Below are 26,400 nucleotides of genomic sequence, written 5' to 3'. Positions count from 1 at the left end.
TTTAAAATGCTGCTAAAGTTTGAACATAGGAAATGAATATAAATAACCTTAATATGATTGTTGCTAGTAAGTTCTTGGTTGTGATTTGATACAACGAAATGTTACAATTTAGTTACGTCACATAGGTTTAAGCTGTTCTATAGGTCTGCCAATTTTCAGAGTCCCAACAAAGTTGGATTATGAGTAAACTTCATTTGATTGTCACCTCCCCATTCCTTCTATTACAGATGAACTGATGAATGAAAGAGATAAATACAAAGCAATTGCTGATGAAATGGACCAGACTTTTGCAGACTTGACAGGATATTAAGTATAGCTTTTTGCTAACAAGTGGCTTTTGGATCCTGGTATTTTGCACATTACAATGTAAGACACTCATTGTGACTTTGGAGTGCTTATTATACACGTATAATGATTTGTGGTTGAAGTTCTCTAGGTTTGAAAACACTGAGGAAAGAATGATTCTTTTCTGTGAAACCCCGAAGTAGTTATCAGGCAAATTAGCAAGTATTACAAAGTATGGTGAATGGGGTTGAAATTTTTAGAGGCACTTAATTCGTATGGTGTCATTCCCAATTCACTGAATGAGTAAAGGTGCAACTGAGAATATTGTCCATAATTTTTGTGTTCAGGGTAGATGTGTTTGTCAGTGTGGCTACACTCGGACAGTGTTTTGTGACCATTTTGCCACCATAGAGTTTCAGGCTTTTTACAAATTTTTATAATAAATTGAATTTTATCACATTATAGTTAGAAAAAGGTAGTGTCTTATCTGTAATTAGAATTTACAACACACACTGGTTCATCATCACTTGTTTTCTTCAACATGTGTTGATTTTGTTTTCATATACTTGCATTTTCATAGGGCAAGTATTTATATGTAGGTTCACATATTTGGCCGTGTGTAACTTTGTACTCCTTTTCATGGGGCAGCAGGTGGAAAAATGGTTTTGGAACACTGCTGAAAAGTGAAAAGTAAGTCAGTAATTGGTATTGAAATAGAATGAAGACTTTCCATTTGATTCCATTCCATGGCCATTATAAATGTTTTGAAGGTTATTGTTTGCTGCTGTTGTACAAAAATGAACAAGGGACGACATGATGTTCCTTCAACTGCTGAGGGAATATTGCTTTGACAGGTTGGTGAAGGCTTGAGAATCTCAGGTACTATAATAATCCACCCTACCTAGCCCACTTTGTCATTTGAATTTCTGAATGAGGACTTGTAATAGTTAATAATGAGAAAGAAAAAGCATTGTTCAGAACTTTAATGTATAATTTCGTTATTTAATATTCTCTTAACGATTTTGTTAGGTGTTTAACTTTATTGCCACAGTTGATGCAGTGAATGAAAAACTGAAAAATATCAGTCTGTAAAATCCAAATTTTGCTTGCAATGTTAGAATTATTGCTTCATTTGATAAATTATTTTGAAGTTGGTAATAAATAAGTGGACTAAAGTTTCCATTGGTGTGACACCATTTATGCCCTCAGATGAACAAATTAGTACAGCTCCCAAAATTAAAAATGTTTATTTTCAATTTGCTTTCTTGAATCAAACATAATTTGAATTTAATCCTTGATAAGAGATTCATATGTGAAAGTGAAATTTTTTTTAGGTTTTAGAATAGTACAGTAGGCAGGTATACAAATAGTAATGGACTGCATCATAAATTTGGTATAATCTTTATTATAAATTATGGAGGCAGAGGAAGTTTTTGAAAATAATTTTTGAATTTAGGCATTCCATTAACTTGTTTTAACATTTTCTGGAAGTAGGAACTCCTGCCATCAAGCAAATTGACTTAAGCAGTAACACTTCTGATGTGTTTGGCAGGTATCTGGTTTCAAAATTTGTCAATGTATCAACTATCCTGAATTTATTTTCTTGCCATTGCCTTCAAGTTTACTGAATGCAGTTGTCCTTTTACATTTAATTTGACAACTGCTGCACTTGATGCAATGTTAAATTACCATTCACTCCTCCAACCTCGATACCTTATTTGCAGCTTGACCATGAAGCTTACTGCCTCCTTGTTTACTGACAGCTAACCAAGTGAAATTACACTGGTAACTATATTTAAAGATGTTTTCATAATCGTCTGATATACAATACATGTAACAGCTGATGATGCAGTTCACCTAGCCAATCAAACTTAATTCTGTGACACCAAACCTGCGGGTTCTGGTCACGTGGTTCCTTCTGAAAGTCCTTGATTTTTCTGAGTACTGCAAAGAATTATGTATGCTGATGTCAGTAGGTCTTATATTTATAAATTATTGATGGAATGATTGGTCTTTATATGCATTTTTTAAATGTGAATTTGGCTTTAAAATATTCCATTTATGAAATAAACTGTCTAAAAAGTAATAGCAAAACATTTATGTTTTATTTCAGCAGGAAACTGACCTAAGTATTTATTTATTTTTTCGAAGAAAGTTTTAGTTTGATGAAAGTAACGTTATACAGAAACTTGTTGACTTATTTTGAAATACTCTCCACTTTGTAAAACATTCTGTCAGTTGCTGTTACACATTTGTGACCATAACTTCTTCAGTTCAATATTAAAAGAAAACCTTCATAAAATTTAGCAGTTGCGAGGAGACATTCGCCCCTAACGTCTGTAAGTCTGCAAGTACAAGTATAAGTGTATTAACTTGGAAAATTAACATTTTATGTTAGTTTGAATGAACGTTATGCATTTTTAATTTTGGATTTAGTTTAATTGTTCTACATTTTACACAAAATGTGTACCAGCAGAAGGATACAGAATTTAATTTTCCACATTTTCAGGTTATCACATCTTGAAACAGGGTTTTTCAGGTCAGTGTTCTGTGCAGTTTCGTGTTGACGAGGTGGATGGCCCAGCAAGTCTTTCTTGCAAAACTGAGGAATGAACGTCTGTCGTGATCAGCTTTAGCGTGGAAAAGCTTTGCTCACCACTGGCCACAGAAATGGGTAGTGTTAGGAGAATGTAGATAGCAGTAAATCTGTTGGACAATCCGTCAGCTTGCATTTACATTCAAAGTTCAACACATCATGTGGTGATGACTTTGGAAATTGGCTTGCAATTTACTGCACCAGTCATTTTTAACTTCCCTCCTTGGGGGTCAAAATAGGCACATTATTTGCTTCCTCATTTCCTTTAGTACAGAATTGATGTGACTTGTAGTGCACTAGGATATGTAACTACTCAGAAATTTTTGGCACATTTACCATTGTTTTCTCAAACCCTTGGTGAGTCCTGCGTCTGCAAGAAACTACTGGTTTTTCCCAGCAGATTAATGGCATTGTGTAAAATTCTTTCACTTTTTGTTGTTTGCTATTCATATTTACCTCAAAAAGGATGTCATATCACACAACAATAGAAACCACAAACTTTAAACTAGAAATGCCTTTTACAGGAGCTTCTTTGATGATCCTGTCGGAGTATTGTCATTGGAGATTTCAATTAGAACATCATAGATGTAAGACTTGAGGTTCTCACAGCGGTGAATATGAAGATTTCTGTCTTCTGGGTTATTGCGCTGTGTAGTCTGGTCGATGTTAACCAACGTTTCAGAGGTCATACTGCCTCCGTCATCAGGGCGCCCTGATGACGGAGGCAGTATGACCTCTGAAACGTTGGTTAACATCGACCAGACTACACAGCGCAATAACCCAGAAGACAGAAATCTTCAACATCATAGATGTCACATAGCTGGTACCAAAGAGGTTTCAAGGTACCTGTTTCACTTCCCCATCTTGTTTTACGTATTAGTTTCATTTTAAGATCAGGCACATAGGGCTGAACGTTCTACAGGGAAATTTTGTTCGTGATTAACAGGAACTTATTTTCTTAACATAAATTACCTACTTCTGTTGGTATCATTGTTGTTTTGGTACTCTCTTCTTCTTATTTCTCTCCCTCTCTCTTGTAAGTATTAGAGCTTTCATGGGGCTATGGTTCTCATTTACCAGTTGTTTAACTGGTTTATGGTATCTGAAGATAGTTTTATTTGCATTATATATCAGAATGGAAATGGTCTTTATGAGTACCATTATGTAATTTGTTGACATGTGTTCAGGTGGGGCGGGGGCGTGCCACACGTTCATAACTTCAGTCCTTGATGGAGATTAAATTTATACTCTGGCCGCCGCTTAACCTCGGAAAATTGCCTTCAGTGTACATTGGTTAGGAGGCTGGGTAGAACTCACTTGTCAAGTTGCCGTACGAGAGATGTGGTATCTCAGTATGTTTGAAAATCATTGAAATCTTTTAGAAAGCATATTGATTGTGTTATGAGTGTATTCTCAATAGATAATTTTCTGTTTCTATCGTCTGTCGTGCGTCAGTTATTTGTGTCAACGCTATTTTAGTTGTGGACGACGGAACACCTCAGTGGCGCTGAAATCGTAATTTGAGCACTGCCGGTGACGTCATCCATCTATTTTCTATCCAAGCCCCATCTAATCGTGGATCTGGCAAGGACTGAGGATCGCCATCATTTACGGTTCCACAGTAGATTTTACTGAAGCCAGGCTTCCTGCATAGACTAATAAAAACCAAATAAGAGTTTAAATCTATAGGAAATGGCATCCAGAAGCGTCGTCTCATTGGGCCTTTTTGTCAGTGGCGAATATGGCTGTGCCGCCAGGCCACTAAAACTGTGGAATATAAAATAAATGTTTTACTATACAATTCAACAATGACATTATTATTATTATTATTATTATTATTATTATTATTAGAGTTTTTAAAACGCCAGACCCTGCGTAAGAGAAGGCATTCTTGTGATGCACTGTTCCTTGCGCAGGTTTACCGCGGTTTTAAATGCTGTCCTTCCCTTCTGGAAGCTGTCGGTCTCCGCATCCCTGCTCGGAATCTGAGAGATTTTTCTATGTTCAGTACTAGCCCTTTGATCAAAAACAGTCCTTCTGCATCAGCTGCTAATGTCATCTGCAGGGATTTGGACATATTCGGGACGAAAATTGTCACACTTCTTCACATTTTATAATAGTATAATTTACTTAATTGATTCATGTTATTTTTACAAATATCCTAATGTAGTTAGTAGTAATTTCTTGTGTATTTACGCCCTCCGTATTAATGTATTTTATATATTGTTTGTTTTACCTTTTATGCTTTTATTGTGTTCATGAGCTCATCTTTGTGCTGTATCTGTAATTGGCCATCAGGCTGTTGATACAGCACACAAATAATAAAGAATTGAATTGAATTATAAGAATCCTTTTTCATTTTGGTGCAATTGGGGGGGGGGGGGGTAAATAATGTTGAACATCCGTCCGGTCTGACTTTTAGACGAGGATTCGCCACTGACTTTTGTCTCTTCAGACTTTGAATTATGTCTGAGATGTAAATGGCACGCACTTGAGTAATACAAAGGAATGCGGACAAATATTTATGTTCTCGAACGGGATTCGAATCTGAATACAAAGAAAAATATATTTTTCAATTTATCGCTGCTGCAATTATCTGCTCTAACCAATACCACGAGTGAAAAAAGAGTTCTGACAGTGGCGACTCTGGTAGCAAGAAATTCAAAAGCTATAGTGGGGTCTGGGTTAGTCTGTATTTGGCAGGATTGTGGAGTAGGTCGCCATTAAGATGTTTATACATTCTATTTACTTTGTAAAGAATACTATAAATTTTGTATTTTCAAATTGGGTCAAAGATAATACTGCAATTAACAGTATTACTGTTTAACAAAATGGTTATTTCCGTCAACTTTGACGGGTCATACTGCCCTAGTGAATTCATATTTGTAATAAGCGAACGTTAAAGCTAATAGGAAATCGCAAAGAACGCTTTTGCTCTGTGCTAATGATATTTACTTTCCATGTTTTGTGGGCTGTTACTGCAAGAGTCGCACAAGCGCCTGGCCGAACACATTTCGCGAGAGAACGCGTGAAAGGAACCAGGCGACAGCAGGAAAATGGTGAAGCGTCTAACCTGAGAACAAATGTTAAAATCACTTTTCGTGCTCTGAAGGATGAAATGTTATTGATTTTAATACTTTAATTAGATTAGATTGCTGGTCTTACGGCGGGCGTATTTCTAACACGTACCTATAAAATTTACACGCCAGCAAAGTACGTGTATTGGACAACCCCGATAGTTCTTGTAGTTTGATTAACCCCTGACGCTACTGAGTTATTGTTGGCAACTGATACACTAACATGGCCCGTTGCCCATATAATAGAGCGGGTATTTTAAGTCTATTGTTTTATCTGGGGAGGTGAAAAGAGTATAATTCGAAAAGATGTATGCAACTGGTTTCTGTGGCAGAGAAAAATCTGGGTCATCCACTGTCTATGATCTTCCGACACTTACGAGTGTCGTATTTGCACCTTCAATGTGTCACACGAGTTCAGCTGGCTAAATCGTTTGACTATGAAACCTGTAGAATTTGCTAGTAAATTTTTTTTACAGAAAATCACTGTTTTGGAAAACTGGGGTGACACTGACAGTAAGAAAGAGGGGGAAGATAAAATTTGGAACGGTGTGTAAGATGGCGCAACTCTGAACACGTGTAGTTTTGCTGAAAAAAATATTTCTCCTTTTAATCTCGACACAGTCTGTGTCATTTTGATGCACCGACTTTAAAACTACACTGTATTTTGTAAACCAAATGATCTATAAAACAATAGCAATACAGACACATGCGATATTTCTACAGCATAAACGTAATAATTTCATGTCCGGTGGTACACGGAAAGAGTGGGTATATGCAATCGCTACGCGACCGACTGTTCATGGAGTTATTTGCAATCCAGTCAGATTCAAAAGAAGTGCTCCATCATGTTTCCATCGGTTGATTTATTTTTACCTAACGCCGCAGTCCAATGGTTGTCACTCCTTCATACTTCGGAGGACCCAGGTTCAAATGTTCGCTCAGAGGACGGCTATCTGGATGTTTTTCATGGTTTTAATCAGTCCGTCCATACAAATGCCTTAAATTTGGCTAGGACCGCATCCTTCCACATCCTTTCCAATTAATTTCTCTTAAATCATCTTATAACTTGACGTAGTATAATTTGAGATGTTTGAAGCGTCGTTAAACAAAAATAAATACGTTTATTTTAAAGTTATCTTACCATCCGAAAAGAAGTTGATTAGGAAACAACTACCAGCTTGGTTTCCTTGTTACCGAGGATTAACCTTTGTTCCGTCTCAGAGTTAACTGAAATGGCGGTTGGACGTCTTCTTATTCAAGGGACGAACCCACCTATTATTGCGCAACAATTATTATTTTGTTCCAGTTTGGGAGAACACGTGTCTTCCCAGATGTGGTACGAGACTCAGAAGACGGTGCTATGTATATGGCTATATATAGTTGTTACTGGACCGTGCAAGGCACGCTTTACTTGTGTGTGTGTGCTTACTTTTTCTGGAAGACAATATTCTCTCTCAGCTGTTTCGCCCTTCGGAGAGGGGCAGCGAAGTACCCTCACTCCAGTTTACATTTCAAATTCCATAACATTTCCTTTTTCAATTCGCAGTCAGTTTCTGCACCTCCTTGTCCTCACAACTGCTTTTCTATTTCATCATGGGAGTAGAAATAGGGGGCAGAGGGGAAATGGGAGCTGTTTCTCCTCAAATAATCCTCCTCCCCCTTCACGAACACGCGAATTAAACTGTCTTCCAAAAATACGACGGTCATGTCATTCATAGTATCTTCGATGGCCTCCCCTCCCTCCGCGGTGGTTGGCTCGCCATTTTTGGGTCCCTCCCGGGGAGCCGCTGTGTGAGGGAGGATCCCGTTCTTCCCACAGCGACGCCAGTGCTAGTACGGGGCTTCTGGGACGCTAGCGCCGGCCACTGCTGCTTGCTGCCTGTTCCTAGCACTCATCCCGCCGTCGGCAGCGCATTCCAACAGGTAAGTCCTAGTTTCGTGATTTCTTTTCTTCCTTCAGACAGACACACGCCCTGAACTTTTGTTAACCTCAGACATAGTTTTAATTGATGAAAGACTCTCGGGTTACAAGCCGCGCCAGGTGGCTGAGTGGTGAATAAACCATATCTTCTACCAACCCAAGAGTCTTTCACCAACTTCAGTCTCTGCGAAAGCTTCACTTTTTACATAGGTTTAATTGTCGGCTATGTAACAGATTTACTGAAAATTCAGTTACAGTTCAAATCACACAGTAATACAATAATTTCTGTCTTTGTTTCTGAAAATGATCTCAGTAAGCCATTAGTATTACGAAATTTTACACAGGGAATTTTAAAATTAGAATGTTGGTGGTCGCATTAATTGATGGGTAAGAAATATTATTACATAACAATGCATACTAAGAAAGAGAGAGAGAGAGGGACAGAAGAGTGGAGGGGAGAGTTTTGTTGTGGTTTATTTAACCACACTATCAGCAACTCACAAACTATACAAAAATGAGTAGTAAGATCACGTAAAGGATATAGAAGGAAGTGGTAGTGGCCTATTTTAGTTTTGAAGTCCAGTTTATCTATAACTACTTCATGTTTTAACAATCAATAACTTTGCATGTTAACACATGGAGACGCGTTGTTTTCTTTGAGGTAGGAACTGAATTTTCAAATGTTATTCAGATAAACTTCCAGTTTGAAAGAGTTTAAGTTCTTCTTGGCACATGCCCGGACAGACTGAGGGAAACCGCGAAAATCTCCAGTCAAGATAGTCTATTTTTAGTTGAAATCGGTACTTTTTGAATACAAAGTTGGAGTGATAACCACTCGGCCACGACGAAACAGGAAACAAGCAGCTGTATTTGTAAATACTGGAACAACAATGTGAAACTGTAGTTTATGCGGACCTCGTGGGAAACCGTACAAAGTCTGAAACGACTGCGAATCTAATTATCTTTAATATCTTGGTACAGTTCTTGCTAAGGAAATGGCGTGATTTAATTTCAGACATACTATAATACAAGGCGCTTAATTACAATGTTAAAAACCAAGAGAAACTACTTTTTCGTGCCTGAGTCTTTAACATACTATTGTGGTAGCAATTTTCTTTTAGTGCTGACGTGTAAGAGAACGCAGTGTGAGATGACGTCACGTTATAGTATGGTAGTGTCGTATGTATTCTAATTTTAGCTGTAGGACACTGAACGAGGTCTGTTAGGTACTGGGTTCGTACTCACCGTGTTCCAGTATGCTTTCTGCTTAAGGCGCGCGAAGTCTCCCCCGTCTCGGGTGTCTCCGTAAATGTGGGCGGTTTCACTAGCTTCTAACCCTAGCAGAGCGATCAAACGGAACCATGGGCTCGTGGGATTCGCTACGGGCGAGCAGCTCCCCATAAAATTCTTTGGCGCTCGGGAAGAAGGATTTTTGTCGAAAGTAATTCCTGTTGACTTAAGCCCTTCTTACAGATCACTAAGGAATTAAGACGGTTTGAATTTTTTTTTAAAAAAAAATAGAACTGATGCTTCTACTGCTGGCACTAAACATATCTTAGGAAGAGTGCCTAAGACAGTAATACAACAGACCTGATTCGTGCGTAAAATGAATAGCAAAAGCAAAATTACTAGTACAGCAGTTCTAACACTAGAGGCGCTGAAAATAAAGTCGAGAAGTAGGTCAAATTAGGACACGTAATTAACACAAGTGGCCAAAGGACTTCACAGTCCCGATAATTGTGTGTGCCACCAGTACCGATTCCGGAGATGTTGCAGTGAATATTACAGATCGTATCGTGAGGGCAGTGTCATAATCTTGAAACTCAAGCTCGTCACTGAGCACGGTATGAAATAAAATAGAGGGAAATTAATAAATATAACTTAATTGTGTAAATAAGTACCTAATGGGAGGATGCAGGAAATTTTAATGTTGGTGAGTTCTATGTTTTGTGTACTTCACTAGATACTAGTAGGGCGATTAAATAAAGGATAGAAAATTGGGTAAGTTATGTAATATGCATGGGAGTATGAGAAATGACAATTTTTGGTCCATGAATCTGGACGGAAGAGATTATTTGTGAGATCTAGGCGTAGACGTTAGGATAATATTAAGATGGATCCTAAAGAAATAGACTTGGAGGTTATGGACTTGATTAATCTGGCTAAAGTTCCAGCTAGTGGCAGGTTCTTGGAAATAGAATAATGAATCTGTGGGTTCTATAAAAGGTAGGGAATTTATTGACGAATTAAGCTCTATGGAATTTGTTGAGCAAAATATAATAGTATCTAACTTATTTGTTTGCTTATGGTTAATTATCGACGCTCTCAGTAACTAAGACTATATAGTACCCATTGTTAATTCTGTCTTACAGGATGTGTGACACTTATTTTAAACCTGCAGTGGTCCGCTGATGTATTTTATGCAGCCCTCGTTTTCGCATTATAATATTGTGCCACTTACTATGATGAAAAATAAAGCAAAACATGGTTTCTTCATGTCGCCAGTATTTGGTAGTACCTGTCGTGAGCAGCTGTTCTACTTAATCCAGAACGCCTAACCAAGAATTAGAACGCATATTACTGGTGACCACATGCTGGGATACGTTCGATACGCAAGAGAAATTATATTTGATATTGGAAGACATAAATGAGGGGAAGACATTGAAAATGACAGATGACAATCGGCAAAGGCGACTTTTTATACGACGATCCCTTAAACAGCCGTTTTATATAAACTTTAAGAAAAATATATTTATTTACCATTGTTTATCAAATAATTTGTACGCGTATGTGGGTTTAGAGGTTTTTCAGCGTCTGAGAAACTCTTTCGCCAGTATTAAATGTAATTTCAAAGTTATTAGCCATGTTACATTGGTCTCTTTTCAGCGTCCTCAGGCTTCGGATGTAGGAGACGGTTTCTAGGCTCTGAGGATAGCTGTGAATATGCTGAATGACGGCCGACAAGGGATGGTCGTGCCTCTCGTCGCTGTTAGTGTGAAGTGGTTACTCAAACCACAGGTTACCCAACGTTACCTACATTTTCGACTATTATACATCTCCTAGTTAAAAGCGACACAAAGCCTCCGCCATAGACTCTGCAGTCAAACATTTCTGCCCCCTCTTTGATTTAAGTTCACGATTCGTGTGCCTTAGTGAGTTGTGGTTCTGACACAGCTGATTTTTCGCATTATCAAAATCGCGTGGTACTATAGTAATTTTTAGGATTTTTTCGTCAATATTTATATATATATATTTTATACGGCGTATGGATTAAAGGGGAGTAGGTCCGCCATTTGAAGAAATATGAGTTTTCTACAAGAATTCTTTATGATAAGCACAGGTACAGTTTCATATCACTACTGTTACTGTTTTTTTTCCGGAGTTGTTTCAGAACATAGTGTTCTGGATTTTAACACGAAGAAGACAGAGGCAAAAAGTTTCTCTGAAACAATGGTTGGTAATCACTTAACAAACCTACACGATGTCATAATCCGAAGGGCCACACAAATAAGCTCTTCACCGCCTTGAAAACCTCTATTTGACTTGACGCATGTATATTTAGGCAAAGACACAGAATCGCTGACATGTTTCATGTAACATGTTGATGCCTGCAACTGAGACAAAGATTTGAAGTAGGAGCCCGAGATGAGATAAAATTGCCTGGGGTTGTGGGTTAATTTTAGAGATTTAAAAATAGGTAAACGTTATGCAGTGCTGCTAGTGTTTTTGTTTATTTTGTGAAATGGCGCTGTTAGCCAACAAATGAACGAACTTTGCAGTTCTCGCAGGCCTGTACCAAGCGATCAGTACTTATTGAGGCTCACATGAACACCTCCACAAATACTTCCTGCCGTGGGAGCGTGATAGAATAAATGGCAGGGCTCCAGCGCTCACCTGTCTTGCAAAAAGATACGAAACAGCTTCAGATATGTTTATACGTTTACATATGTAAAGCTTAGAATCTGGGACCGTATGTTTAGGATACTGTGATTGATAATATTCAGACATATCTATCTAAACTACAACAGTTTGAACATTGCCGTAATTTATTTCTGTCTTTGTTCTTTACTCAATTTTAATTTACTTTAAAACATTCTCGATTTCTCAAATTTTTTATGTACGTTTTTCTATCGATTGTGTCACCTGTGATTCGCGTAGACTGTAAGATTCTGTGTGGACAGTTTTCAGTTAATTCTGACTGAAGGCCTTGAAATTATTGGTGGGTGTCGTATACTTTAATTTATAGCCATTCTTATACTGGATAGAAGTTTCTTAAAATTCAAAATTTTCAATTGAATTGTCATTTTATTGAATATGGCTTTCTTCTGTGTTGTTGCGCCGTGTACTGTGGTATCAGTTTACCGACGTTTCAGAGGTCTTTGCTACCTCCATCATCAGGGCGATGTCATTTCATTGTTTAAAATCCGATTATTCTTATAAAACATCCATCCTGTGCAATATCATTCAGAATAAAAGTACTTACCATTGAGCCGGGTGCCACTGCGTAATTAGACATGAATATAAACTCTGCTTATTACCCGTAGGACTGCACGCCACTGTGTTGTCAGATGGGCTTGTGTACGAGGGCCTATTCTTCCGCATTACTGTGCATCATGCACGCTGTTGATACAAGAGTAAAACTTCATTTAACTGACGGGTTGCTGTCACTTACGGAATTTGCATAGTGGGGCTTTGGTTTCTGTTAGTCCATTGACCTTAGAAAATTCTATAAACACCAATAGGTTTCCCACTTTGCAGTAGCCCAAGACTTGTCAAAATATGTGTCGTGTATTTTTAAACTCTTACAGCACGCCAGACACACCACACTGCTGCCAACTGTAGCGATAACTGAAGGATTTTAGGGTACTCATACAATATCAGTATCCCCCAAAATGATCAGCTGGTAGGTCGATCAACTGTAGGGAGGTCTTGGGGTGGACCTGGTTGATTTGATTTGGAGAAGGAGTTCTCATGGCCTATCTAAAAAGATAATGTCCTCCATTCTGCAGGAGGGACCAAGTTATTTAATGACGGGTTTAAATCGCATCGTAAGTAAATATGTCGTCTAGTAATAGGATGTTAGGGAATTATGACGTGGAAAGAATGCAGAAAGGTGCCCTGTCGTTTGTTTTAGGTTTGTTCGACTATCAAAGCACTTACGTGCAGAGACGGAATGACACGAGAAATCTCAGTGACGATACACGTTCCTCGGATGAGACACCAACGAAATTCTTCCCGAATTAGCATCGTAACTGCTTGAATCAGACTGCTTCACTATTTCCAGTCGTCCTAACATTCTACCCTACACGAATTCAGCAGCTGATAGAGTTGATAAGCAGTTGTCTCATGGCAGTAGAAAGCTGATTCCTGAGTGGGAGTTGTATAATCTGTTACCGAGTCAAATAAACAGGAAGATAAAAGAATAATTTTTTGTGTCATCTAAATTTTAACAAAACCGCCGGAGAATGGGTGAAATTACCCATATCATAGGCCTATTTCGTATGACGAATGCAAAAGTATTATTTTGAAAAATAACAGAAATATTACCATTACTATTTACAAGAGATGTACAGACGTTTTAATGATATAAAGAAATATGTGCCTTGTAGATCTTATAGACCCCCGTTTCTTCTAGTGATTAAACAAACTTGGTGCTTACAAAAATTAATTAAGGGAAATCCAGTACTTTTAAATGCTTCCTGCTTATCTCCTGGCTGTGACTTTTAAAAATATTACAAGAGGAACATACGAGGTATACAATAAAATCTTCTCGGGCAATCAGCCGCGTCATCAGAACCCTGATGATGGGGACAGAGTTGGTTCCCGAAACGTCGGTTTACTACGGTAATTGCCCGAGAAGATTTTATTGGTTGTACTCGCCGCGAAAGTCTCAAATCCTATATCATACGAGGTATTTATGAGTTTTGTCACTTTCTTGTTGCAGTTGTAAATTTCTTGAGCAGAGGGGGAGAACAAAGAAGCCGCCATCATGGACGCCATCAAGAAGAAGATGCAGGCGATGAAGATGGAGAAGGACAGTGCCATGGACAAGGCCGACACCTGCGAGGGACAGGCCAAGGAGGCCAATCTGAAGGCCGATAAGGTTACTAAACAATGGAAATAGAATTCTGCACTCACTTCTCGAATATTTGAATATTACTTCGCATCAAAAATCATTTGCTGATTTTCGTTAATAATTTAATAATATGTATCCAGACAAGACATTACCGAGTAACACAATTATACACAGACTGTGTTTAAGGACTTACCTAAAACAATGCTACAAGTTTATTCTCTAAGCAGTCTCTAGGCATTAATCAGTTTTCTTCGACACTTTAATTGCACTTTGTAAAGGATCCGTATTGAGGCTGCTTTCCTAATGCTGAATATATTTAAAGTTATTCATTGTCAGGACTTTTTCCATCGTTTGTTCTTTAAAACCACGACGTTTCGGAGGCTGGTCCTGTCTTTGTCTTCAGGTGACAGTGGCAGAGACTAGCTCTATCTAAGAGACCGAACAGAATAGGAGACAGAACCAGCCTCCGAAACATCGTGGTTTTGAAGAACAGACGATGGAAAAAGTCCTGACAATGAATAATTTTAAGTGTAAACTACCGTCGTTAAAACCCTTTAGAATTGAACTGAATATATTTTTCAGTTTTGGAAGTTTAGTCACATCTGACAGGAATTAACAACGAACTCTTTCTGTTATACGGGGTGGTCATGCTTATAATTTGTTTTTGTACCGAAGGAACGTGACTGTTGATGGGTGGCTTTTTAAGGGCACGTAATATAAATCCCAGATAATATGGCAACGTATGAGAACGACAGTGACGGATAAGAATTGCATTAACTAGGAAATTAAGAGCGAACTCGGATATTACTTGCTACCATGCAGTTCAGAATCTTTTGTCTTCCGTATGCTAATTCAAGAAGTAAAGATCAAAATGTACAGAAGTATAATATTAAATTTTGATTTGTACGGGAATGAAATTTGGTCTTTAACTTTAAGGGGAGAACACAAATTATTTGAGAATAGGGTGTGGGGAGAACAGTTGGACTTAAGAAGGATGAAGTGAGAAGAGACTGGAGAAAATCACGTATTGGGGAGCTCCATGGTTTGTATTCTTCACAAATATTACGAATATCAGACCGAGGAGGTTGAGGTGGCATGTAGCACGCATAAAACGCTTACATTTTTATTGAAAAACGTGAAGGGGAAGAGAATTTGGAAGACGTAGGCGTATGTGTAAAGATAATATTAAAATTAATCTTGGAGAAAGAGTGTGGAAGGTTGTGGATTAGATTTATCTAGTTCAGAAGAAGGGCCGGTAACGTGATGTGTTGAACACGGTAATGCGCCTTCGAGTTTCTTAATAGTCGAGGAATTTCTTGTCTAGCAGAGCGAATTAAGATTCTCTCAAGGAAGACTCTGCTCTCTGGTGTTAAAGGCTGAAAATTAATGCATAATAAAAGTAATAATGGTCCTGCCCGTGCCGTTTAGTTCCATTTTAAAGAAACCGGAGGAAAACTAGGAATTAAAATCAGTGAGAGACACAGAGCCGTTTTATAATGTTGCAATTGTTATTCTTCGATACAAATTATAAGACGCTCTTGATGGCATTTGTGCTCCAGATCCTCGAGGACGTGAGAGACCTGGAGAAGAGGCGAGCCCAGTTGGAGCAGGACTCGGAGACTACTAAGAAGAACTTGGAGCAGGCGAACAAGGACCTGGAAGCGAAGGAGAAGGCTCTGCAGGCCGTGAGTTAATGAGGCATAGGTTGTTTGACCCTATGAAGCCTAGTACGAGCTGTATGGACCACCTGGTTTAACATTAGATGTGAATACAGGTGGTCTATATCCCGAAAAATGATTATGGAGATTCATGTCCGTTTCTCGTATTTTATTTCCGGTACTAACGAGTAAATTTAGATGGAATATGGCACTGCAGGAAAGTATCAATCGTTGCTTGGAAAATCGAGTTTTGACTTGCATTAGTCCAACATAATCGATACTCCACATAGAATTAAATAATGTTCGATATCTTTATCGATTTTTTCCAAAGCTGCATGAAATTTAATATCTCGAATTAAATTACATGTTTGTTAATTTTGATATGCTCCACTTACAGAATGTTTAATTTTCAATACCAGTTGTGTTCTTCTGGGTTTTCGCTATGTGTATCCTTGTAGGTGGGAATCAACCTTTCAGGAAAAAAACGCATAGCCTCCACATTCAGTGTAGAACTTACTTATATGCCCACCGCACATTCTTGGAGTGTAGTAGTTATATTCTCGCCATTAAAATTAATTTTCATTATCAGGACTCCATAACACATTCGTTCTGTCTGATTTAGATGACCTTTAAAACTTACAATAACAACACAGCAAACAGTTGACATAAACTGTTTAAACTCATGATAAAAACACAGCAAATTCTTGATTTAGATTGCCATTAAATTCGTAATAATACAGTAAACTCTTGATTGTACGAGCAGCATTGTGAACCCTAGATTTATCCACAGATATAAGCGTCTAAATCAAGTGTTTGAAAACAAATGAAGACATCGTTATTATATTTTTACAGGCCGAGAGCGAGATGGCAGCACTGAACAGGAAAGTGCAGCTAATTGAAGAGGATCTTGAACGCTCTGAGGAGAGGTCGGGCACGGCTCTCACGAAACTGCACGAAGCCTCAGAAGCCGCTGATGAAGCCAGCCGGTTAGTTTATATTACGAGGGAATAGTCAAATACATATGGTCGGAAAGTCACGCAACCCATTTCTGATACATGTTCTGTTCATCAAAAAACGAACTACACTGAGATCAGAAAATAAATGTCGTGTTAAGCCTTGAAAACTTCCACCAGGTTCAGCAATTCGTGTATTCACTCTTTTCCTCGTGTTTGATGAAACCAAAGCTCAGTCAGTTTTGTGACTGACATCGTTCTTGTCTTTATTGCCTGATCAAATGACATGACACAGGACCTGACAAGTAGCAGAGCTCAGCTGTAAAGCTGTTTTGCTATTCCTCCATTCTCGTACATCTTTGTATCGGCGCATCTGGCATCACTGCTTTTTTTTAATATTTGCAACTTCTCGTCTTGTGTGTCAGTGACGAGGTTAAGAATGAGTGGAACTTTACCTCCACACCTCTGTACGTTTTCATGGTTAAGCGGTTGATTACCAGCGCAACATTGCTTCAGTTTGCAGTGTTTTATGCGCTGCAACGTCTAAACTGTCGATCAGATATAAAAATGTAGTACAGAATATTCTGGTAGGCTATAGTTGTGAGCAGGTTGACTTCATATTAGGGACATGTTGGTTTTGAACTACGGCTTGGAGACTGGCTAATTTGTTGACCTTTACGGTCATTTTCGTCGCAGGTGAAGATGACTGTCTTGTGGGATGTTGCGCCGTGTAATCTGACAAAACTTAACACGTTTCAGATGAGCTTAATGCCTCCTCTATTTTGTCGCCTCCTGAAATGTCGGTCAATTTCTTGGAGACTACACGGCTCAACATTTCACACTTCATCTTCATCCGCCCACTCTGTAATTTGGTAACTCAATCACCACAAAAACTATGCAACTTCTCCACATAAACGAATCATTATTAAGCAACCAAACAGCTGACCAAAAGTATGCCTATACATAAAATGAAGGATGCAGAATTGACACGATCACATCCGGAAACTTTGCAGTCTTTCCTATTTTTTTCCTTGTTTCTTTCTAAGGCAGATCGCACTCTTTTTTCACAGAATGTGCAAGGTATTCGAGAACCGTAGTCTTCAGGACGAGGAGAGGATGGACCAGCTGACCAACCAGCTCAAGGAGGCCCGACTGCTAGCTGAGGACGCCGACGGCAAGTCTGACGAGGTGATTGAATCTCTTTGCATCAAACTTATCTTAACTCAGATGCGCGCGAGTGGTTATGTGGCGATAGATGAACTATTCATTCAACAGAACTTACAGTTATACGACCTCACCAATCTATAATTAGCCAGAGACTTAAGCGCCCTCATGGGCTAGGTGACCACTGGTCTTTATCAGGATAGTTTTAGAGTTTCACAGATCAGAGTAATGTTCCGGTCAAAGGCGTGGATCCTGACCGCTCAAACACTGAGATCGTGGGTTCGAGTCCCATTTAACGAATGGGCGTATGTCCGCGTTTTTGTGTGTTGTGTTCTCCTGCCGTAACAAAATTTCCCCATCGTGGGCTAATAAGGTCCATTCAGTTACATAACAGGGCCTGATTTGTAGGTTTTGTTAACAGGTGACCCAGAAGCTGGCAAACGTTGAAGATGAGCTGGAAGTGGCTGAGGACCGAGTGAAGACCGGAGAATCGTGAGTTTCTTTTATCTTACATTTTTATTAGCTATTTAGACCCTACATCAGAACTTTAAAAATATACATATTTTCGATTAACTTTATAAGCATTTGCAGCACATGTAAGATCAATATTTTCATTAATTCTTTTGTTTTACAAAGATGTACTTGCGTATAATTTTCGAAGTTTCTGTACGCTACCTTAAGTATGGAAATTTAATTCTTTTTAGAAAGATCATGGAGCTTGAGGAAGAGTTGAAGGTCGTCGGCAACAGCTTGAAGTCTCTGGAAGTGTCTGAAGAAAAGGTATGCATGATTTAAAACACTTAGTCTGGCAATCGGAAGACTGTAGCCCGTTCATTTCAAAGATCGATTATAAACCAATAGTCGACTCCATTTGTGGATCCATTGGATTGTCTGTTTCAATAGAAAATAATTTTAAGTACTCCTTTCGTATTTTAAGGATATTTAAAAGATAACTATCATCTTTGTTATTCACGAATTTGTACAGATCTGTTTGTACGAACATTGTCAATTGAATTCTGTATATCTATGAAGTCGTTAGATTAATTTAAATATATTTAGAAAAACCCCAAACTGAGAGGGGAATAATGCTAAAGTAGATCTTCAAAAAATCAAAGTTGGTTCAACTTAGAGACGAATGGCATGTTCTTGTGAGGACTGTAATAAACTTTAATATTCTATTAAGGCATGGAATTTGTTGACTAGCTGAACGGCTTTTAGGTTCCCAACAAGAAGTCTGCTTCATGGAGTCGATGAGCTAAGAAAATGGTTTTGCGTTTTCGTTCAGAATTCGGGAAATTGTTCAAACATACAATTATAAGAAATGGTATTTTGCGGAAGAATTTTTTACACAAATTAATGAGATTGTTTAATTGTTAGATCGCCTACGTTATATGCGAGTGATTGTGTAAAACTGTAATATGCTGATATTAAGAGGAGATTTACTGTACCCAAACTTACTTTCCCGTATTTCAGGCCAACCAAAGAGTGGAGGAATACAAGCGCCAAATCAAAAGCCTGTCTGTGAAGCTAAAGGAGGTAAGTTTAATGAATCCACGGAAATGATCCACACGCGTTGGGAATTGCTTATGATTGTCGAGTCGTTGATTAGGAAAGTCGTCTTCGAACCATATTTCACTAGAACAAGAGGGAAGTCCATTTATCATACTCGCCACAGGCGAGTTAACGGATGCTGGTGGGTGATTTGAAGCTCTAGTACAATACTTACAGAAGTTGTTCGGGAGACTTACAACACTTTTACGTAGACGTTGTTTTTATTATCGTGATTGTCTGTTTTTAGAAAATGGAAACAGTTTTTTCACTTACCGTGTCAATTAATTTCCTTACATTTATTAACATTCCAGAAGCCGCTTCAAACTGATTTCAGACTTGTAGTTAAAACATTTACACTCAAGTAGATTGTTAAAACACTACGAATATTTTACATTATTTACGAAATTGCAATTTGTTAGATGATGTAAAATACTTGAACGTAAAACACGCTTTTCACTTGTTTGTCGTCGTTAGTGTAATGTCTCATATACACAACAGATGTCGCACCACTATGCATTCTCTTTCTTATTGCGATGTATCGAAGCTATGTCTGCGTGGAAGTGGACATCTCCCAGATGACACATGAGTAAATATCAAGCATCAATGGAATTAGCCCATAACTGATAGGCGTAAAACCAATAGACTAGGACGTAGACTTGTCCCAGTTCTACTTTGTTTAACACAGATCTTTCATGTACTGACCTGGGTCTCTACGATGAGAAGCCGGCGGGCAACTAACCGATTATACGCCTGCCTACCAGATCGAATGTATCGAAGATAGGAGAATATGCCATTTGCTAGTACAAAGTTTTTAATTTAAACTGAGCAATGAATCTTAAGAGCACAGTACATGCATCAGACATGGAGTTTTTGTTTGGTTATTGGAGGAGTAAGTTGTGAGGGTTAATCAGCTGGAACACAAACACTGTATTGAACTTTCTTGATGCAGGCTGAGGCGCGAGCAGAATTCGCTGAGAAATCCGTGAAGAAACTCCAGAAAGAAGTCGACAGGCTTGAAGGTACGTGTGTTTCATTACCTCACACACTAACCACCAAATTTATCCGGTAAACTATCTGTTAAGTTGGCGTCATTGAAGTAACTAAAACAATGTTGCCCAGTTTGGGTAATTTGAAATGACACACAACATTCAAATAATTGAATGGAAACTCCAAAGGTGACAAACGTATTACCTCAACTGCTTTTGCCACTTTTGAAAATTTAATTATTTTAAATAACATCCAATAAGTCGAGCTGATAATTCATTGGTATACCCCACGCCAACAATATTTTCTTTTCCTAAGAAGGTGCTTTGAAAATTAGAAGTATCGAACAAACGTTTACCGCGTTAACTTTAATGGAGCCTGTGAGCGGCGTGATGCTTCGTATTTATGTGGTTTCAGATCTAGATACTATGAAAATTTTTCTGTAGGCAGATCTAAAGAAGAGATTCCGATGAATTTGTGGTAGGAACAAGTGTGACTATTCCTATATTCTCCTTTGGTGCTAACCATATTCGGATGTGTCTCTGTCTTACAGAAGCGAAACAAAAACAATCGATAATATCCCATTCATAGAACATCAAGCTATCTTATCCCTATTCAGGGATCCTTAGTTTTCTTTTAATTTTTGGAATTTTACTAATTTAAACTTTAATTTTGACTTTTAATGTCTGTGTAAGAGTTACAGCATCCGAACTGTTCACTGGACGAATGCTGACTAAAACCCCAAGAAATTGCTATATTGTGATAATTAGTCAGACGTCAGTATCAAGGTTCTGCGTATTTACGGTGACTGGGGAGTAACTAATTTTTAAAATTCGAAAACTGTTATGAATTGCCATGAATACGATTTCACAAAACACATCTCACACACTTTTCGGATTTAATTAGGAAAGAAAAATTTGTTGACTAAAATTATCAAATTTAACCCAACAGAATTTTCGATTTGTGAATAATAGAATGTAAATTTAATAGATTTGACTTTCCCCCCCCCCCCCCCCAAAAAAAAAAAAAAATTGTATCAAAATTCAGTTCTCGGTGTCCTACTAACTACGCAATGACTTAGAAGTGACTTCAAAGACCAGTGTTCCTAGACCGGCGGTTAATTTATACCGGTTCTCAATTCTAGTTTGAAAATGTATTTCCAATCTTCCAGTACAGCCAAAAATTTGTTGTACGAGCTTTATTTTTCGGTTTCCTTTTATCACGTACACATGTTCTTGTGAATAACACTATTCCCTCCTAGTTCTTTCAAAGTTCAGTGGTGGGAAAGACGTAGGCTTTTTGTGTCAGTCCATTAGAAATGGGGAGGCGGAAGAGATTCCTGGAGGATCATCTGACAAATTACTTCACATGACTCCATGAGCAAATTCCAAGTCTGAATGGTCACGTTTCTTATTCTTGATACCACACGTAAACGTTAATTGTTATATCGAAAATAAAACACGTTAAGTCGTGCTAAACTATTAACCTACCAGACCAAAGAATGTCACACCAGCTTGTTTACTCTAGGGAACCTAGTTCTCTAGTACCGGTCGGCGTGTCAGAAGAGGCTGAAAACATGGGCGTCTATTACAAAACGGGTGGCTTTGCAATTTGTATGGCTGGTGTGTAATTACGTGCATTAACAAACAGAATATGACAATGAATAATGACGTTAGTCATGAACCGTATTCACTGTTGGATCTTTGTTCTGTTTAAATCGTATTTTGAATATATTCTGCCCATGACTCACAAAACACAATTAACTACCCCTCGATGTAAATACATCTATGAAACATGTAAGTTTGATAAATTTACATATTATTGCGTGATTGTAATAAAATTAGTTGAATGATTAATCCATAAATAAGTTAATTGCTACAGATCCATAATCACATATCATCTATGTTGCTTCGTTGGAGACAAGGTTTCTTAAACTGGATATGTTATTTTTAAAAGATTTCTGCTGTGTCTGCATGCTAAAGGAGAGACAAAACAGTGTTCTGTTCATGTGTCGTGATGAAAGTGTGCAGGATATTGTCTCTTAGAGCACTGCAGTACATCTAAATCCATGCTTTTAATAATACCAGGTTCATTAAATTTACTCAGAACAAGTTCTTCAAGTGAATATCTTATTTGATGGAAAGGTGATAATTATTTCTACAAGCCCAGACATCGTTTGATGCTCCTTATGCTGTAAAAGTGTATACTGCCCAAGCTGGCAATGAACAGCTGTGAGGAAATCTATTACTTCCTCCTTCTTGTCTAATTCAAATGAACGAAACGACTTTAAAGTGGTGAAGATACTACATTAGCTCGACGTAATGTCAACCCAATCTAATTTTCTATTAAATCCTAGCCTTCGTTTCAGAAATTTCAAAATGTTCATAATTTGTATATACATGTAGGTATGTCTCAAACATACGTATTTTCTTTGAGCTTTCGCCATTCAGAGTTCATTTGTTAGATTCCTGGACAACGATATGTTCTCTGCTGACTAGGTTACTTTCTAGATGAGTTCCCTTTTGCACTCTGCACGGCCTAGTCGGTGTACGGACGACCAGGTAGCATGAAACTGTTTCTAAAATAATGACTCTGATTTGCTGCATTGTTCGCCAGGAACTGAAGCATACCGCGATTTTAAATATAACGATGTTTTGGAAACAGATAGTAAAGCGTGCGTGAAGGTGCGCGCGCAGTGCTTATCACATTGCTCTTCAACTCTGGCAAGTAATCCGGTCCCTACAGTAGATGAGCAGACCGCAGTTGTTGTTGGTGAAGCAGTGCTAGCTGCTGGAGGACCACGTTTAAGAATCCTTGTCGACGAACTGCGCTGTATCTGTGTGCTTGATGCTGTTGCTAACCAATTAATGGCGTTGCATTCCTGTTACAGACAACCTGTTCGGTGAAAAGGAGAAATACAAGTCGATTACCGACGACTTGGACTCGACCTTCGCTGAACTCACAGGCTACTAAACATACACAGAATGCTTTCCGAAATAAAATAATCAAAAAAACAGCAACCATTAAAAACCAAATTTCATTTTGCTTCACGAACATTTCCGGCGCATCTTCTGTCTTCTTTTGCTGTGTACTGTCTGCCTTTCTTTGTCAACATTTTAACAATTTTTTGTTAAAAGTTTTCCTGTCTGCTGCTGCTTCTTCACGTCAAGTCTGCCATGCCAAGGTAGTAGCTTATGTCAAGTCTGCGTGAACAAGAGATGCTTTACACAAGTAACTGCCATGTTGCTGTAGTTATTACTAAATTGTATTTATTTTGAATACATTTTTTATATGCAGGTATCATCTACTTTTATTAATGCGTTTGGCTCAAATACTCCTAATATTTTTCTTGAGAAATTGCAACAAAGTCGCTGAAGAATTATATTTGTTGACGTGCTGTATTCAAATTACACTTAAGAATGCCCTGAACATGTTAGCAAATTTTCATATTAATATTATTGTATTTCCTGCTATGGATACTTAATTTGACAGTGGGTATGTGTCAATAAAATTGTTAATACTCTTTTAAATATGACAGACGCATTCAAGCATTATGTAAGATTCAATTTTGTTGAAAAAGGACATCGAATAAAAAACACTGATTAGGCTAAACGAAACACAAATTTTGAAAGTAATTTTAGAGAAATGTGGTTTAAGTTATTTTTTATGTTCGTGTAAGATTTACAGCCACAGTTGTTATTTACTTCTGTAAAGTCATTTCTGAATATTCTTTATATTTGAATAATACTGAAATAATTCTGGATTGTACAAATAAAAGAAAGGCACATTGAATCTTGTTCACACAGCCTTTATGTTCAACATTTGCTTTAATAAAATAATGTCTTAGATCGCAATTAAGTAATAACAATAACAATGTTTATCATGGTCACTGGCACTTACTAGATATTTGCAATCACACTATAAAATGTTAACTTTATGTTGCTTTGCTGGAAATAACTTTATTCATTCGTTACTTACCAAGAAATAATAAGACTCTAACCACTGCATAAAATGCCGTCTAAATATGTTTATCGCGTGTTGTAAAAGTGAAGTTGTTTATATGTAATTTTATTGTGGTGTTGAGATAGGGAATGGATGTTTCTGCAGACATTTACAGGAGACCATGGCAAAGGCAAACCTGTGTACATTCGCCATTTCTCCTACCTTCACTGCACAGTAAATCTATTAATCATCTAACGGATCTTGCTAGTGAATGTTGTACCAACACTCCAACATTTGCGTTTAAATTTTTTTTATACAATTTAAAAATGATATTTGTCTCAGGCACAATAAATAGTAGTGTTGTCTAGAGACTGAATTCTGGCGTTGCCCCCTGATTTAAAAAATTGCAGGAATTGCCTAGTACAATAAGAATGTAGAGTCTTCATAAGTCCTTTATTAGCTGGTTGGATACACGCTATTTTTATAGCAGCCCACTCTTGTCGACTCTGGACACATAATGGATGACTATATATCGATTTATGTGTTAGATTCTTTTGTATTATGATCTCTCTAATTGTTCTATAGAAGCAATGGACAAATATGAAGTATAACACAAAGACGTGTTCTTCATAATGAGAGACACACAGGATCTATGTGCTTCGTTTTCATTTAAGTGTTTCACATTATTTCGATATATCTTTGCTCTATGAATACAAAAATATATATCTTTGTCGTTAAGAAATGGATGGAAGCGACACATTATTCGATACAAGAAAATTTGTAATTTAAATTCATTAAAAGTCATTAGCAATTTATTCCTGACAGTATTCAAATAACGAGAAACGTATGGCGTTTTTATATGCTGTACACAAAAATTAAATGCCCACTGAAGAAGCGGTGAGGTTGCACTGTAGTTTAGTGTCGTGTAATGTTGTGTAGTGCAGTGCAGTGCAGTGCAGTGTAGTGTAGTGTAGTGTAGTTTCTGGTGCCCACGAAACGTGGTGTATTGAAGTCTTACGTTTTGTGCGTATAGAATTTGTTTAAAATGTTATGCGTGTCTGAAAACGTATTTTAATGGTTATGAATAATTTAATCACATTTATAATTATCTGATATTAATTAACACTTACGGTGTTTCTGGAAAATCTTTTTAAAAAGGAAAATCAGAAGTTCGCTCAAGATCGGTTACAAGTTGAAAATTTAGCTCTTTAAACATTTTGAAATATTTTTCTATGTTTGTGTTAATATTTAAAATTTGTTGAAAATTAGTGTCTGATGACTTTAGGGGTTTATTAAAATTCGTTGTTATACTCCAATTTGTTTAAAATATGAAAATAATAACGAACAATTTCTACGAAGACCTAATATTTCTGCTCGAATCTGGAGCGATACTAGATAAATAGGCGAATTTATTAGAGCGACAAATTTTCAGAATGCATGGGAAAATTTAGTATGCCATTGCACCCAATAGAATTTTCCGCAAGTTTTAGATTTTTGGAGATATTTAAACAAAAGCGATATTTGTGTTGTACTATTCATAATCCTAGAACCATTGAAATTATTTTGATCAAATTTCATATTGGTGGTCCTTTCTCGTTATTCTGGGCTTTCCAAGTTATTTAACAGACAGCATATAACGTTAGCATCCACAAATTGAAAATCTAGGGGCAGTAACAGAGCGAACTCCTCATAATGGTTGCATTGCACTTTTATTTCCGAACTTGTTAGTGTTCGTTGGACAAAACTGTAATCCTTAAGTGCAAACTTACATCAATTGTAATGGAAGAGTTTTCGGAACTCTTGTTTCATTTCTTTAGTGTTTGTTTTAATGGCGTTTGAGATCCTGTGCGCTGTGTTAAAATTGACACGGAAGTCTGCTGAACCATCCTGTACCTCCAATTTGTGTTGACACATTATTGAAGCATTTGTGTGTTTTTTCTCTCCTCAGACGAACTGGGTATCAACAAGGATAGATACAAGTCACTGGCTGACGAGATGGACTCCACCTTCGCTGAACTGGCTGGTTATTAAAAATATCCTTCATACGAAGCAGCAGGTAAATTGGACGGAAGTGACGTCACAAGAAGGGCCGTTCGGTAGACTTCTCACATTCACGAGATTCGGCTTTCAATTCCTATATTTGTTTCTTTCAGAATTTGTGATTCATACTTTTATGGTAAGGAAATTTTGTTC

General features: G+C 37.7%; 2 protein-coding genes and 1 long non-coding RNA gene across 14 annotated transcripts in view; 2 read left to right on the top strand and 1 right to left on the bottom strand.

Annotated features, from left to right (window-relative positions):
- Tm1 (tropomyosin 1) overlaps window positions 1-2,379 on the top strand; it is a 76,307-nt gene extending 73,928 nt beyond the window's left edge. For all 10 annotated transcript variants that reach the window (XM_087347931.1, XM_087347937.1, XM_087347927.1 and 7 more), the window contains one exon: window positions 228-2,379. In XM_087347931.1, coding sequence (XP_087204057.1) covers window positions 228-310 — 83 coding nt within the window. In that variant the 3' untranslated portion in view covers window positions 311-2,379. The remainder of the gene's footprint in view (window positions 1-227) is intronic.
- A 1,199-nt stretch (window positions 2,380-3,578) lies between these two features.
- Window positions 3,579-7,550, bottom strand: LOC147873993 (uncharacterized). 2 transcript variants are annotated; one of them, XR_015534962.1, is made up of 3 exons: window positions 7,100-7,323; window positions 5,837-5,954; window positions 3,579-4,648 (listed from the first exon to the last, which is right to left on the bottom strand). It is a non-coding gene; the product is annotated as an uncharacterized LOC147873993 (long non-coding RNA). The 2 variants fall into 2 exon arrangements; XR_015534961.1 differs by lacking the exon at window positions 7,100-7,323 and adding an exon at window positions 7,388-7,550 and having other exon boundaries at window positions 3,580-4,648.
- Window positions 7,551-7,721: 171 nt separating this feature from the next.
- Tm2 (tropomyosin 2) lies at window positions 7,722-26,397 on the top strand. Of its 2 annotated transcripts, none has more exons than XM_022072383.2 (10): window positions 7,722-7,881; window positions 13,824-13,982; window positions 15,515-15,640; window positions 16,466-16,599; window positions 17,637-17,754; window positions 18,152-18,222; window positions 18,435-18,510; window positions 19,204-19,266; window positions 20,231-20,300; window positions 26,156-26,397. In XM_022072383.2, the coding sequence occupies exons 2-10, from the start codon at window positions 13,869-13,871 to the stop codon at window positions 26,236-26,238; spliced, it is 855 nt and encodes a 284-aa protein (XP_021928075.1). In that variant the 5' UTR covers window positions 7,722-7,881; window positions 13,824-13,868; the 3' UTR covers window positions 26,239-26,397. The 2 variants fall into 2 exon arrangements, with proteins under 2 accessions (XP_021928075.1, XP_021928073.1); XM_022072381.2 differs by lacking the exon at window positions 26,156-26,397 and adding an exon at window positions 23,156-23,288.
- Window positions 26,398-26,400: the final 3 nt, after the last annotated feature.

Source organism: Zootermopsis nevadensis, unplaced genomic scaffold (assembly GCF_977971745.1).
Source record: "Zootermopsis nevadensis isolate Lab colony 2312 unplaced genomic scaffold, Znev_1.0 Znev_ptg000012l, whole genome shotgun sequence".
NCBI classification, from domain to species: Eukaryota; Metazoa; Arthropoda; class Insecta; order Blattodea; family Termopsidae; genus Zootermopsis; species Zootermopsis nevadensis.
Note: the sequence above shows the minus strand (reverse complement) of the source record. Positions and strands in the feature narration are given on the sequence as shown.

What these genes read in the sequence shown, in the direction of transcription:
- Tm2 (XM_022072383.2), top strand. Translation starts at nt 13,869, where the DNA reads ATGGACGCCATCAAGAAGAAGATGCAGGCGATGAAGATGGAGAAGGAC. An exon ending in CCAATCTGAAGGCCGATAAG is followed by an intron (nt 13,983 to 15,514) that starts GTTACTAAACAA and finishes TTTGTGCTCCAG; the next exon opens with ATCCTCGAGGACGTGAGAGA. An exon ending in TGTCTGTGAAGCTAAAGGAG is followed by an intron (nt 19,267 to 20,230) that starts GTAAGTTTAATG and finishes TTCTTGATGCAG; the next exon opens with GCTGAGGCGCGAGCAGAATT.